The 15803-nt window shown below is 36.6% G+C and overlaps 1 protein-coding gene across 1 annotated transcript in view; it reads right to left on the reverse strand.

The window, feature by feature from the left end:
• The window catches only part of LOXHD1 (lipoxygenase homology PLAT domains 1), a 158951-nt gene that overhangs the window by 41743 nt on the left and 101405 nt on the right, over nt 1-15803 (reverse strand). Inside the window, exons 8-10 of the mRNA XM_074280182.1 lie at nt 4399-4649; nt 2846-2981; nt 1932-2092 (exon numbers count right to left, since the gene is read on the reverse strand). Of these exons, the coding sequence (XP_074136283.1) occupies nt 1932-2092; nt 2846-2981; nt 4399-4649 (548 nt within the window). The remainder of the gene's footprint in view (nt 1-1931; nt 2093-2845; nt 2982-4398; nt 4650-15803) is intronic.

The raw sequence follows: 15803 nt of genomic DNA on the forward strand, positions 1-15803 counted from the left end.
CTATGCAATTCATGGGAGGAGATATTATTACTCACTTGGAGCATCAGGAAAAGCGTCATATAGAAGGTACATTTCAACCAGACTCCAACTGAGGCTCAGAGATGAAGCAACTTGACCATCTAAGTGAATAGAGGGCTTTCTCGGGCCTTATTTTAATGATGATCTAGAAATGCTCTGTGATGAATTGTCAAAGGAACAATCTAAGTATGGCTAATTTCTAATGGCACTAATAGTGTTTACCTATGAGCAAGTTTGCCAGGTCACTCACTGGCTTATAGACAAATATTTCTAAGCATCATTGCCGGTTGGAACCAGCCTCTTTAGCTTAATTTGATGCCTCATTTGAATCATTTTATCTAATCGTTTAAGTAGGGCTTCAAACTAGGAAATCCCTTGTTAGCCTCCTCTAAATTAAAAATAAATAGTTCTAGTAAAATATTATATTTTTTAAAATTCTAGACTTTAATTTAAATCCTTCTTGCTTAAAAAATTCCAAATGAGAGTTATATCAATATCAAAAAGGATTCCCATCCTGCACACATAGAAATACTAATATTCATCATCCTGGAAGGCCAAGGTTTTCTGAACCAAGATGTTTCTGGATCCTCTAGACCGGTGATGTCAAACTCAAATAGAAATAAAGTTATTATACTTACAGAAGTCAGTTGCACTTTGACTTAGGAAACCACAAACTAACAACATCTATGTTTTATTATATTTTAATTTATTTTGTTAAATGTTTCCCAATTGCAATTTAATCTGTTGTACATCTCCAGGATGCTTTCATATGATGGATATGTTTGCTCTGGACCATTTCATTGTGATGCTATAATTCCCTGAACTAATTACCTTTTTGGCCTTAAGTTCAGTCAGTTTAATTCAGATAGAAACCCTAAGGGGTATTTCCCATTCTATTCAGTGAACTGTACATAAGGTAATATCATTCCTTATTGGGGTCTATAGTTTATCTCCTATCCTTTCACCTTATTGCCTCTAGGATAACTTTCAAAGCCCCTCAGATTGGCATTTAAATTCTACCCCAATCAGGCTCCAAAATACCTTTTCAGACTTACTTTACTTGAGCTTTCTTTATGCATTCTACATTCTAGTCAGCTTGTTCTCTTTGCTGTTCCCAGAATTCAGTCCTCACTTCCTACCTCTGTGAATCTAAGCAATGTCCTATACATGGAATGTATTCACTCTTCACCTCTTCTTCTTAGAATCCTTTCTAAGTTCAATCCAGATATCACTTCCTATGGGAAGTTCTTCCTGATTCTACTAGGTTTTAATGTTTTCTTTCTCTTCAAATTAGTTTATATCTGTTTATCTATAGTTTGAATCTCCCAGTAAAATAACTTCTTCCTTGAGGGAAGGGAATAGATTTTTAAAAATTATTTTAATTGCATTCTTAGTGCCTTACATGTTTGATGAATTGAAATGAAAATTAAAATAAAAAAGAAAGACAATATATATTCCTCTTCAATAATTCAGGCGTGTTCCAATGGTCTTTTGATGATGAGAGCCCTCTACACCCCAGAGAGAGGACTGTGGAAACCGAGAGTGGATTACAAAATAACATTTCACTCTTTTTGTTGTGGTTTGTTTGAATTTTATTTTCTTTCTCATTTTTGATCTGATTTTTCTTATGCAGCAAGATAATTGTATAAATATGTATGCCTATTTTGGATTTAACATGTATTTTGACCAATTTTGACCATGTTTAACATATATTGGATTACATACCATCTAGGGGAGGAAATGGGGAGAAGTGTGGGGAATTGAAACACAAGGTTTTTCAAGGGTCAATGCTGAAAAAAATTACTCTTGCATATGTTTTGAAAATAAAAAAACTTCAATAAAAAAATTAAAAAATCCTCTTCGATATTCATTGAAATGCCTTTCCCCTCTTTCCCCATATCTATTGCTCCTACCCTGAATTTGTCAAGCTTGCCAGGTTTAAAGCCCTGTGGCCCTGGATTCAGACGAATTTGATCTGTTCGTCCCTTCTGTCCATAAAGCTGGATAAAAACAGGAACATTACAGGCAGCTTTCTTCAGGTCATTTGTCCAGACCCAGAGGGACCAGGCATATTCTTAAAACAGAACAAAACCATAACAAAAGCAAGTCAATTTTTTTGTAATGTTTGTATTTTTTGTACAAAATTTTGTAAGTTTTTATAATGAAATATATTATATATGTGTGTGGGTGCATCCATGTCTACATACATACATATACCTACATTTATATGTATATATTTAAACTAAACTATTATAGATTTAAAAAAAGGAGAAAATATTGATACGACTTGAGATCAAGGGAAAAGATATATAGTGACACTACTGCTATAACAATAAAAACAAAAACTCAGCTACACTAAAATCCAAACAATAAGACAGATAAATTAGGGAGTAATGACTTGTTTACAAAAGAATTCTTTGATTTATAATAGGATTTATATCAAAGTTTCTTCAAATAACCAGAGTTCTACTAGAGTATTTAAAATAGTGCTTGACTTATAAAAATGTAATTTATCAACATTGTTTTGAACAACTCAATTGCCTTCAAGGACGTTACAAGTAAATGATCTGTTAATTTTTAGAAAATGGAAATATTTGCAGCAGAGCTAGATGGATTGTGGATTTCTTGTTGGTCTTTGCTCTGAAGAGCCGGGGCTCCAACCCAGGAAGTAAAAAAACCTAGCCAATTCATTGGGAAGTTTTCACTATCCCATACATCCATAGCTACTCTGTTCTCTAATAGAAAAGATTAGAATAAATAGTAGCTTTGGTCCCTGAAAATTCTGTCTGGTATCCTGGAATTCCTCCAACCTGACTTCAGAACTTACTCTTGAGTCTCTTCTTCCGCAGGGACACCACTTCGTAGAGCTGCCGCTCAATCAGCCCATCACCTTCCTTTTCATCCAGCCAGTTTTTGCAAGGGAAAGTTTGTTGTATGCCAGTGAATGGGCACAAAATCACCACCTGAGGAAAACATACCAAGATTCATTTCCAATATTTCTTCGAAAGACATCCTGCTTCTACAGCAGATGACAAGGACAGAGAAAGGGGCAGCAGAGGAAAAGGAGAAGGGGGAGAGAGAGAGAGAGAGAAAGAGAGAAAGAGAGAGAGAGAGAGGGGGGGGGGAGACAGAGACAGAGACAGACAGACAGATGGACACAGAGACAAACAAATACAGAGAGAAATAGAAGGCAGGAAGGAGAGAGGGAGAGAGAGGAAAGAAAGAAGAGCAAGGGGAGAGAGATAAAGAGAAGCAGAAAAAGAGAAGGGTAGAAGTGAGAGGGAGAGGAAAAAAGGAAAGAAAGAAGAAGAAAAGGGAGAGAAAGATAGAAAAAGAGAAAAAAAAGAAAGAGGAAGACACTAGATTTTAAGCCAGAAGACTTCAGTTTAAATTCCAACTGTGCCACGTTGGAAATGTAATTTCCCTTCTCTAAGCCTCAATTTATTCACCTGTCAAATGAGGACATTAGACTAGAAGGCATAGTGGGAAGTTTGGATGAGAATCAAGAAGACCAAAATCCTAGCTGTGTGAGCCCGGGTAAATCATTTCATTTCAGTTTTCACATCTTTAAAATGAATAGATTTACTCAGTGGTCTGTAAGGTATTTTCCAGATCTAAATCTATGATCCCATTCTTTAGCTCAATCATCTCCGAGATCTCACAATCTGTGATTATGAGCCATTTTCTTTCAGTGACTGTTGTGTTAGGAAGTCTCAAGTTTTCTTCCAACTTACTAAGTGAATAAGATCTTCTCTTCTCCTCTTTTACCCACATTAGATATCCTTGCATTTTTCAGAGCCCTTGACCAACTTCTTTTCTCAAAAGTTTCTCTAAATAAATACTGTTTTCTTGTTTTTTTTCTGTTTTCTTTCACCAGAAAGACAATTAACCAGAACACTTAATTGAAAAGACTTTTTTAGGAGGCCAATCATGGCAAAAACAAGCTAAATCAGGAATCTAATCTTAAACTTAGCTTTTTTAACAGATGGAAAGGGAGAAGGCACTAGGTACATGGGAAGAACAATGGTAAGAGGAAGGGAGGTATGGCATGGTGAGATAGAGGATGACTGTCTCCAATGGTGCTCAGGAAAGAACTGAATATAGAGTATGTATTAAATAAATACTTGTTGATGATTAATTGATTCTATATTCTGTACCAGGGACTAGACAGTACAAGTATTCTCTGGGAACTCAGGGAGTCTACAACTGTATTAGAGTCTATGTACAAGAATGACCCCAGTTCCCCAAAGAATTTTCAATCTAACAGGCTATGTGGCGGGTATACATGCAGCCAATATATGACAATGAAGGAAAGGGACTCCTGTATTGATGACAGTGTGGGAGGGATGTGGGTAAGCTCCCGGAAGCTGGTATCCTCACCTTCTCACAATACCAGCCCCTGTTGACGCCGACATTGCCATGTCCAATGGAAACTCGACTCAAAGGGCTGAGCAAGACAGCTAGTTCAATGTTGAAGATGTCTGTCCGATTTCTGTCAAACACTCCTCCTTCCAGAAATATCTTCCCACTGTTCTTATTTCCTCTGGCTCCAAACATGACGAGGAAAATCTTGGACTTTGTCCCAGCGCCCCGGACATCCCCTGTTACGACTGTAACGATGTATGAGATAGCTAGTGGTATGCAAACAAAACCAACAAGAAGTTAATGAATGCTGGATTAGAATAGATCAATAGGAACACATCCTACCCCCCAGGTGTCCTTCATGACTCCCACTGCCCATTGTGTTCCTCTTTACCACATTCTCCACCTCTCTTTCTCCTTTTTCTTAGTCTCCTTTGTTTTGTATCCTCATTTTTAACTCATATCTTCTTATTGGCCACATTTTCAACCCCAGCATCACATCAGTCTCAGGGATAACTTTTTTAAAAAACACATTGGTTTTTCATCCTCAGAACTCACTTATAACAGGTTACCTCTCTTTGTCTCTCCATCTTCACGTTCTATAATTGTTTTTTTGTCCGATTTGCTACCCAATCAACAGCATCTCCCTGCCAATAACACCAAAAATTGGAAACCATTCTGATCTACCCAAATGAAAATTTGTCTCCTTCCTGCAAAATTCCTGGCTCTTACCTGCCTGAACCAGATGTCTGGGGTGGAGGCAGATAGAAGACCAATGGAAAACTGTTAAATCTCTAAATGCAAAGTTCAGTGGCATTCTGTCCAGTTGACCATGTACAGGCCTTTTCCTCCTCCTGACTTAGCCTGAACATTATTTCATCCCAAGTTTTGATGCCTTCCCTAATTGTATCTCTGTATCTGGTGTCCCTAAGCCTGATTCATCCCCTGAGTGCATCAAAACCCTTTGTAATCAAGGTCTATTGCTTTATGTCATATTATTCTATCTGATTCTTTTAGGAAAGATTCCTTTGCATACCAAAGCTGCTGAAATGAGTTGGGATATTTCCCTCCTCCCATAGCAACCTCTTCTGTTCCCTTCATGGTTTCTCAACATCCTTTATTTCTTCCATCCAAACCATCCTCATACTGCTCTCAGACTACTGCTCCTTATACAGAGATCTATCTGTTCAAAATCCTTTGATAGTTCTTTATTTCCTTCCCAACAAAGTTCAAACTCCTGACCTTATCATTCAAGGCCCTTGTAATCTGATCTACCCTTCTTTTCTACTTTTATTTCCTATTACTCACCTCTCTAACCAAACAGGAACATCCATTACCTCCATGCATACCCTGGAGTTTCCTACATCAATGCTTCTGTTCACATGGTTCCTCATTTGTGAAATCCCTTCTCTTCTGCCTCTACCTGTTGAATTCCTATTCAGTCATTAAGGCTCAATGCCAACATCACCTCCTCCATGATCATCTCCTTTCCTGATTTCTTCCCATTGGCAATGATTTTTCACCCAAGACCTCACAAATCATTTTGTTCATTACTTCTTTTTCACTTCATTATCACTTCTCTAATAAAAATGATTATTTAAGATTTCTTATCATGTGAAAGACAGTATAGAGAATAGAAAAGTCAACCTTAGTGTGAGGAAGAAATGGAATCAAGTCTCATATCCAGTTATTTACAAGTTTCCTCCATTAGACTGTGAGTTCCTTTGGAGGAGGGGGCATTTTTAACCTTTCTTAGTGTTCTTAATATTTAATGCAGTGCCTGAAATAGGTTGTTATTCAGTTGTTTCAGTCATGTCTGACTTTTCACGACCCTATTGGGAGTTTTCTTGGCATAGATACTAAAGTGCTTTGCCATTTTCTTCTCCAGTTTATTTTACAGATGAGGAAACTGAGGCAAACAGGGTTAAGTGATTTCCCCAGGGTCACACAGCTAGTATGTATCTGAGGCTGGATTTAAAATCAACTCTTCCTGATTTTAAGCCCAGTCAGTCAGTGCTCTATACACTGTGCCACCTGGCCACCCAAATACATCCAAGTGCCTAGAATGTAGTAAGTCCTTAACATTATTTTTAATTTGGTTTGATTGATCTGGCACATACTGGTAACGTGACCCCGAACAGTGCTCTAGGCAACTGTCTAAGACTGTGTGTCACAGAGAAAATGTCGTCCTCTATTGAAAGAGTTTCCTCACCAGAGAAGTAAAATCAGGGGTCTAGTCCCTGCTGCTCTTTATATCTTGAATGTATCATATCCTTCTATTAAACTGTGTGTTCCAGAAGGGCAAAATTGATGTGTCTTTCTCATATACTTTTGCTTAACCCAACATCTAGACCAGTGGTCTACCACAGTAACCGCTTAATAAATGTTAAGTGATTTAAATTGATGAGAGAAATGATTATTAGTAATCAATGATTTGAGGAGACTCAGATTTTTCCTTTTCTCCCTCCTCATTTCAAGGCCTCTGTCTTAAAGGTTGAGCTAATCTTCTCTCTCCGACCTCACCAAACCTTATATCTCAGGAGGAGTCTCTAGTCTAATGTGAATTCCATTCAATCAAGCATAGGTGGAAATGACCCTTTTGTCTAAAATGCCCAGGCTGGGGGTGGTCTGAGTATAAAGATTGTGTGTACCAGGGTGACATCTGTCACTCTCAGCCTCTCATTGTAATATTCATTTTCTCATTTATTGTTAACCAATAAGAATTGATTGAACACCTGCTTTCCAAGGTAATAAGAGCCCAATGCCATAAGGCATCTTTGGTGGGAACAGAGACAGCCAAATGATCAACCTTTTACAAATAAATATGCTGGCTTCATTAATAAAATGATTAAATTACCCAGAAATCGTGCCTCTCAATTTTTTTTTTAAATTGAATAGATTTGCTTCCTCCTTCCCCATTGGATCTCTGTCGTCTTCCCATATATCTCTACCTCTTTATATTTCAATTCTTTAATACTAAAGGACTAAGGTCAAAAATACAGTAGGAAACAGGTGATATCAAAATAAAAGATAATACTAAGCTATAGGGATTCATAGTGCATGCAGGACCCCATCTCTTCCTCAGTTTTTATATGATTAGGATTCAAAAAAGGGCTACCATTAAAACAAAACAAAACCTGAGAAGTAAAGTCTGACTTTTGTGCCCTAGGTTTTGTCCTTTTCCCCAGAAGGATGAAAATGAGCTGGTTCATGTATCATGGAAAAGTGGGCAATTTGGGTAGGTTATTGGCCCAGCTGATTACAGTCATTATGATTTCATATTCAAGGGCACTAGATTTCTATTCAAAGATTTAATTCAAACAATTCCTTGGAAATATGTTTATGTAATGTGATCAAGATCATGGGATTATTGATTAAGAGCCAGAGGTCACCCAATCCAACCTGACTGTTATACAGATAAAGAAAATAAGGCTTAGAGAGGTTAACTGATTTGCCTAAAATGACACAAGTTCTAAAAGGAATCCAGGACTCTAGTACCAGGTCTCTTTCTATTGCACCAAAGTGATTCCCATAATAGTGTGATTTCCTCCACAAATGACATCTTTTATGGTCAGACAACTCTCATTCATATGTTGAAATGTCTTGCATTCCCAAGGCAGTTTCTCAGCTGGCCACCTCTTCTTCATCAGTCTTCAAATTGTGGATTGAATCACACAGTTTGATCAACCTAAAGAAGCAGATCAGGGAGTTCTCACATCAAAGCTCCCAGTGGAGATGGCACAATATAATCTGGGATCTGTATTGACAGATGGCTCAGAATATTAGCATTCCATATTGCTCTCCAAGGCATGTTGGCAGGCATGGAATAATAACTGGCATTCACACAGCACTCTAAGGTTTAGATAGAAAGCCTTTTACCTACATTATCTCATTTGAGGCTCAGAGCAGTACAAAGCTTGTTCACTTCATTTTACAGATGAAGAAACTGAGATTCAGAAAAGTTAATCAATTTAGGTCCCAGTGCTAGTAAGTAGAAGACATCAGGTTTGAAGGCAGGAGCTCCAGTTCAGGTCTAGCATTCTTTCCACTTTGCCGTGACAGCTCCTAAGGCAGAAGCTCTGAGTAAAACACTTCAGGATTGTAAATGTTGCAATGTGTTTGAAGATATAGATATGACCTCATTAAAAAGTGCCCACAAGAGATTTGTGATCTATAAAAACAAAACCTCCAAAGTCATAAAGATAGCTGAAGGAACTTCCTAGTAATTTTGCTATTAGAGAGGGCTTCATTACTGCTTTAGCAGTTGTTTCTTTCAGTAGACTCAATTCCATTCAATTCAATTCAACAAACATTTATAAAGAGCCCACTATGTGTAAGTTATTGAATCATCACTCTAGAGCAATGGAACCTGAGTATTTTTAAATGTATATTATAATAACTCTTTTAATATTTTTTTTCTTTGTAAGGCTATATATTTTATTTTGTGTACTTTAAAATGTCATTCTGTAAAGGAGTCCCAAGGCTTAATCAGACTACCAAAGGGATCCAGGACACACAAAAATATTAAGAACTTCTACTTAAAAGGTTTCTTAAACTTCCTCCACTTATAACTTCTTTTAACTCAAGAAATTTTTACATGATTCCAGGTATATAGATGTATGTATGTATGTGTATACATACACACACACACACACACACACACACACACACATATATATATATATATATATAAAATCCAAATTTATTGATAATTATAATTTTACAACCTCAACATTCAGTTATAAGACCCCTTTTGGGGATCACAAAACACAGTTTGAGAAACTGAGGTCTATTCCAACTCCCTTATTTTGATAAGGAAATAAGGGCCCAAAGAAATGAAATGGTCTTGCCCAAGGTCACTCCAGTGGTATATGGGAGAGCCAGGATTTGAGACAAGTCCTCTAATCTCCAAGTCCACTGCTCTTTCTCTGCTCCATGTTAGAGACAAGAGTGTCTTTGAGAAATAAGTGGTCAGTGACTTCAAGGAAATCTGGCTATCCTATGCCATAAAGTGAATCAGAGGCAAGTAAAGAACAGCTGTGTTCACTGTAATGTCTTGGCAAAAGATCACCTATCAATAACTGCTTGAACATGCCAAGGAGTTACCTTCTGCTGGTGGGGTTTCCCCAATCCTCAAAAAAATTTCCTTTGTTTATTACCCTATCCCATCTGTCCTCCCCCTTTCAATTATTTCCCATCTCTTTCATCATTTGCCCTTCTAAACTTCTTGAAAAATTCGTCTATATCTGAAGAAGATATAGGATGAAGAACATCCTTTTTTAAGAATAGGCTACCTTAGAAAATTCTACCATGCTTCCCTTCTACAAAAATGTGACATTTCTTGAGTTCCAAGGCAGTGGATGAAAATCCATTCTTTTGTGATTACATAACCTGCAAGGACCTTAAAGATAGTAGGATAGGTCCACAGCAGCAGCAGCAGTGACACAGAAGCCCAACAACATTGTGCCTTAAATCCCAATGTTATATATTTTTTCATGTAGATACCTGATGCTTTGAGACCAGGGAGAACTTCCCAATGACTTTCCATATGTTTATACTCTCTTGATATCACAATTAAGATATCATCAAAATATGGTTCCATCTCTGGAATCCAAGAAAGGAGAATCTACTAAAAAAAATTACATGAACAAGAGAAATTGCAAGTGGAAGATGCTGATCAAAGGGTGATTCCTTGATGAAGACTGATTGATTGTTTAGGAATCAGTAATAATATCATCTATGATTTTTTCATTGATCATTTTTGGACAAGGTCAAGTTTTACAAAAGCCTTTTTTCCCCTAGCAAAAAAAAGAGTATATAACTGACTGGCCTTGATCTGATGTTTTTTTATTCCCAAGGAACTTAAAATAAATATAAGGTGCCACATAGGCTTCTATTCTAGCATAGTTGGTACAGTTCACTGATACATGTAACTAGTTGTTGAAGGACATTTTGTTCATTGGAAATTCACAATTTTCTTCATTTTTCCCCTCAACAACAGCAGATACATTTTCCGTTGTGTTTAAATGGATTGGTACAATAGCAAAATCCAGATGCAAGAACCCTGCCTCTCCCCTGTAAGATCCAAGAAAATATGCTGACAAGCCATTTAGTCAGGCTGTTGGAATGGTACAATGCCTAGGATACTGGTTCCTAGATTTATATACTAGCTCATTCACAAGAGGCTTCTGTGCCCCTCCTTAGCAGGGATAAGTAGAAACTGATCTCAGAACAAGGCGTATGGAACATTTCACAGCACAGATTATAGCAGCATTAACTGGGCAATCATTGTGATCTTGAAGCATGCACAGTGGATTACACAGCCTTAGCATGAGACAATATTGCAGGGGAAAAGATACCACAGAAGTTATCTTTATTAATTATCATTACATTGCAACTGAGAGACTACTTCCATTTTATAGGCTTCTGTAAATAAGCTTGCAAAAAATGCAGTTTTCTGAGGTATATAATTATTGACTCTGAAAATGATACAAATACCCAAGAAATAAGGAAAAAAATCACCTGATGCCAGGGATATGAAGTACTACAGTATTCCCTGGACTTCCTTCTGAAGAAAAGTACATTTCCCAATTGGGTTCTAAGCTCTGCATCAGTGATGTCAAACTCAAATAGAAAAGGAGGAAGGGGACAGTAACACTATCCATATATAAAGATCTCTGTGGACTGTCTATTGACTTAGTTTTTAAGTGTAATATCTATATTTTATTGAATTTTTATTTATTTACTTTGTTAAAGATTTCCCAATTATATTTTTATTGATACTTTCTAATTGGAAGGAGAAAACTATGAATTCCAAAAAGGTGAAATTTTAGGACAGATTATCTCCTTATATCCTATCTAACTGAATTCCTTTTGGACATTTTTGATTTTTCAGTTTTCTTTTTGTGAATTGTCTTTCCCCAGTAGGCCATAAACTCGTTGAGGGCAGGGACTATATTTCTTTTTTGTATTTTATCACTAGAGCTTAGTATAGTGCCTGATGCCTAATAGGTGCTTAACAAATGCTTATTAGCAGATACAAGATCTTCATTAATAATATGATGAAAAAAATATATTCCCATGGTGATCAGTCTTTTCCAAACTTAGGCTGGTTCTTGAAACCCATAGTTTATATTGTCTATAAAAATAACAGAGTGGCCAGGTTTGGACTTCACTATAATAGCCTTCACAAAACTAGAATCATCTCTAACTCACAATGAGGAATCAAAGTAAGATTTATTTATCATAAAATATCAAATTTGGTTTAGTCAAGAGTTTCTATTGAAAATCTATCTCATTGGGAAATGAATGTAAACTGTTATTTCTACCTTCTGAATCCAATTCTTCCTGTGCAACAAAAAATTCGGTTCTACACACATATATTGTATCTAAATTATACTGTAATATATTTAACATATATAAGACTGCTTGCCATCTGGGGGAGGGGGTTGGGGGAGGAAGGGAAAAAATCTGAATAGAAGTAAGTGCAAGGGATAATGTTGTAAAAAATTACCCATGCATATGTACTGTCAAAAAATGTTATAATTATAAAATAAAATAAAAAATTAAAAAAAAAAAAAGAAAATTTATAGGGATCTTTTCCCCTAAAGAGCTAATATAATATTGTTCAAATAATGTTTTAACCACTGAATTTCTCCAACGTTTCTGAGTACTTAGGGGCACTGATAGAAGAGGGAAAGAAGTGATAAATAAACTTGAGCAATTACTTTTTAAAAAAAAAAATCTATCTCATGAATTCTACATACAAGATGCACTTGCAATTATATCATAATCCCTCAAAATTGCACTATTGAAGCAAATGGTTTAGTTTTACAATAAAAGCATTTTTCTAGGCTATTTCTATGCTGTAAATTCCCATGTATAAACTAAAGCTATATACAAATACTTGCCACAACACTTAAGAGTAGAGTTATACTGTTTATCCACAATTCCACGCAGACTTTATTTATACTATTAGCATTTAAAATCATGAAATCAAACTAATTTCACTCAACACAAATTTATAGCACAAGTTTGTTGTGCCACAGTTCCCTTTTATTGTCCCGACTCAGTTTCCCTAATTGTTCTGCCTCAGTTTCCCCAAATTGTTCTGCTTCAGTTTCCCTAATTGGTCCTGCCTCAGTTTCCTTAATTGTTCTACTTCAATCCCCTTAGTTGCAAACCCCACCTCCAGATCATTAAGACTAATATAACTCAGGGCTACTTACTCTAAGGTTATAAATTATCAATGTGTAAACTCAAGATAAGAGGGAGTCCAGACTTCCTGGCTCTAAGCTGGACACCTCCTTAACTCCCAGTTTGTTAGAATTTATGGTCCTATCCCCTATCCTGTCATTGTTCTTCTTGATCCTATCTTATCAGAATGTCCAGTCGGATGGATAGTCTGTTCCCTCTCTCAGTGCGCTGACTCCGCCCCTGCCTCAGTCTACCCTCTGGTAGTTTGGAGCCATGTGTGTATATATACTTCAGGGGAAGCACACATTAACTGCTGGATGCTTTGGACATCAGCCCTGGGTGCCATATGCCCCCAGCACAATCTCTCCCTTTCAAATAAATTATTAAAAACTCTCTAATCTCTATCTTGCCTCAGTTTCTCCAGCATTACAGTTCATATATATCTTCACTGCTATCTGACAATCTTTCTACTCCTTGTCTAATTCTCTCTTCCAAGAAGAGAGAGCGAAGCTGATGACTTTGTACAACTCTGACTTCACTTAAATCCAATTCATGTCTGACTCAAGACATCACCTTTGACATCATTGGTCCTTTTTGAAAACAAAAGACAAAACAACAGCAATAATAAAAATGGTAACAATAATAAAAGCTAGAGTTTATGTAGTGTGTTAAGATTTGTAAAGCACTTTACAAATGTTTCAATTTAATCCTTTTTTATTTTCTTCATACTCCTATAAAGTGAGTTTCCTCTAGGACTTTGTCCCTTGGCCATCATCTCAACTTATTTCTTGGCAATTTTGTCTATCTCCTTGGCTTTAACTATCATATCCACACCTAATTCCCAGAGTTTTATATCTAAACCTGTTCTTTTTGCTGGTCTCAGCCCCATACTTTCACTACCTAAAAGACATCTAAAAATCCCATTGGCATCTCTAAAATTGCAAAATTGAGTTATATATATATATATATATATATATATATATATATATATATATATATATATATATATATATATATATATATATATATATATATAAACTCAATTTTGCAATTTATATATATGCATATATATTTTTTTTTACCTCAGTCTATTCCTTCTTTTAATTTTACTATTTCTGTAAATTACATCATTTTTACCCTATTCTCAAAATATTGGTGTTATCTTTGATTTTTCTTCCTCCCTCAACTCTCAAATAGTTACCAAGTCATATCAATTCATTCTTCACAATATGGCTCACAATTGTTCTCCCCTTTCTCTTCCCCTTGTTACCATCCTACTATGATGTTTTATTACCACTTGCCTCAACTTTTACTCCAGCCTTCTGATAGGTTTTCCCAATGCAATTCTTTCTTTTCAAATCTATTCTCACATCACTCCTACACTAATTATCTTTATTTTTTAAAATTGTTATATCACAGTTCTGCTCAAAATCTCAGTAATTATATTACCTATCATAGAAATTTCAAATTACTTTGCCAGGGATTTAAAGCTCTCTTTAAAGGTATGAATAAGTATTCACCTTCCTAGTTTTGCCCCCTACTACTTTATGCTCTATGGGCCAATCAAAGTGAATTACATCCTTTAAATACAATCTATACTTTCCCACCTCTTTGCCTTTACTTATGTCATTCCCTATTCTTGGATTACTTTCACTTCTCCTTCTTCCTCTTCTGAATTCCTACCCATTCCTAAAAACTAACTCAAGGGTTGCCTCTTGCATGAAGCCTTCCCTAGTGCTCCACTAAGAAATGATTCCCTCCCCTCCCCAACATGATTTTGCATCTTTCTGAGGTATTTATGCAAACTTATGTATATTATAGTTATCTCTTTATCTACCATGCCCTTCACCTAGACTGAAGCTCCATGAGTGTAAAAGTGATGTCTTATCTAGCCTTTATTTAAAAAAAAAAAAAGTGCCTAAAACAGTGCTTTACATAGAATGCTAGGCATTTTTAACTATCTGCTAAATTGAATGAAGATAATAGCATCCTTGTTTCCAGAATGAGCACTGAGTCAGAGAACAATAACAGCCAACAAGCATTTCTTCAAGGTGACTTTAGTTTCTGCTAAAATCAGGTAGAGCTATAACATATAAGCATGGAGATTCAAAAAGTCCAAAACATTAAGGATTAAATGGAATACCCCACTTATACCAGTCATTGGCATACAGACAGAAAAGAGGATGCTTATGGGTGAGCCCCAGAATGAATGGTACAGCTAAAATAGACTGTCTTGAGTTCAGTTGACCCCAGAATCATAGAGTTCCCTGTCTCTCCATTTACCAGAATATAAAGATGGGCAATTCGCTCAGGGAGAACACTCAGACTATGGGTGTCCCTTCTTTAATCTTTAGGAAAGAAAAGGAAATTGGTAACTTCACTGGGAAGCTGGTACTAGTGCTCTAATTAGGAGATTAAGGGGTCAGGAGAGACCTTCTCTTGATGAAAGAGAAATAGAAAAGGTAAAGCCTGGCAGTTAGTGTTTTTCAATGTCCAGATCCTGCTGGAGGAGAAAGACAAGGAGCTGGGCTGAGCAGGCTGCAAGCCAAATCCGCAGAATGTAAAACCTGCAATGCAATTTAATCGAACTGCCGTCCTTAAGGGAATATACATTTTGATTGGCAGGGGAGAGGTGATTTTAGAGCTGAGAGGTAGGGAAAGTCTGAGGGAAATGTTGCAGTGTGGAGTTTGGGATAAGCAGAGGACAGTGAGATCCGGGAAAGTCAAGGAGAGATTGAGCTAGGAGATAGAGGAGAGATGTAGAAAGCAAAGCGGCCAAACAAAAACTCTTCTTATTAAATTTTGCATCATGCTCCCCTCCTCCTTGGAAGCCAAGGCATCCTCCATTTTAGAGAACAGGCAACTGTGTTGTTATTACTTTCATATCCTTCCCAAATCCTTGCATTTTTTTTACACATAGCAGGCAGCTGATAGATGTTTGTTAAATGAACTAATGAGCTTCGAATGTTGTCAGAGGAGCTGGATTTAAGTCTTAGATGCTATCTAAGTGATCTTGGACAATTCACTTTATCTATGGCTCAGTTTTCTTATTTGTAAAATGGGGTGGAGGAGATTGACTTGATAATCTTTAGGGTGTCTTCAAGCTCTAGAATTCTACAAGTCTTGAAGTGTCCTCTCCTATTCCATGCTTCCCCTCCTGAAGAATTGAGGTGATGGGTATAGAATAGGTGGTAGGGATTAATGTGTAATAAGTCTATATAAGTAGG

The sequence above is a fragment of the Sminthopsis crassicaudata genome, chromosome 1 (genome assembly GCF_048593235.1).
Source record: "Sminthopsis crassicaudata isolate SCR6 chromosome 1, ASM4859323v1, whole genome shotgun sequence".
Lineage (NCBI taxonomy): Eukaryota > Metazoa > Chordata > Mammalia > Dasyuromorphia > Dasyuridae > Sminthopsis > Sminthopsis crassicaudata.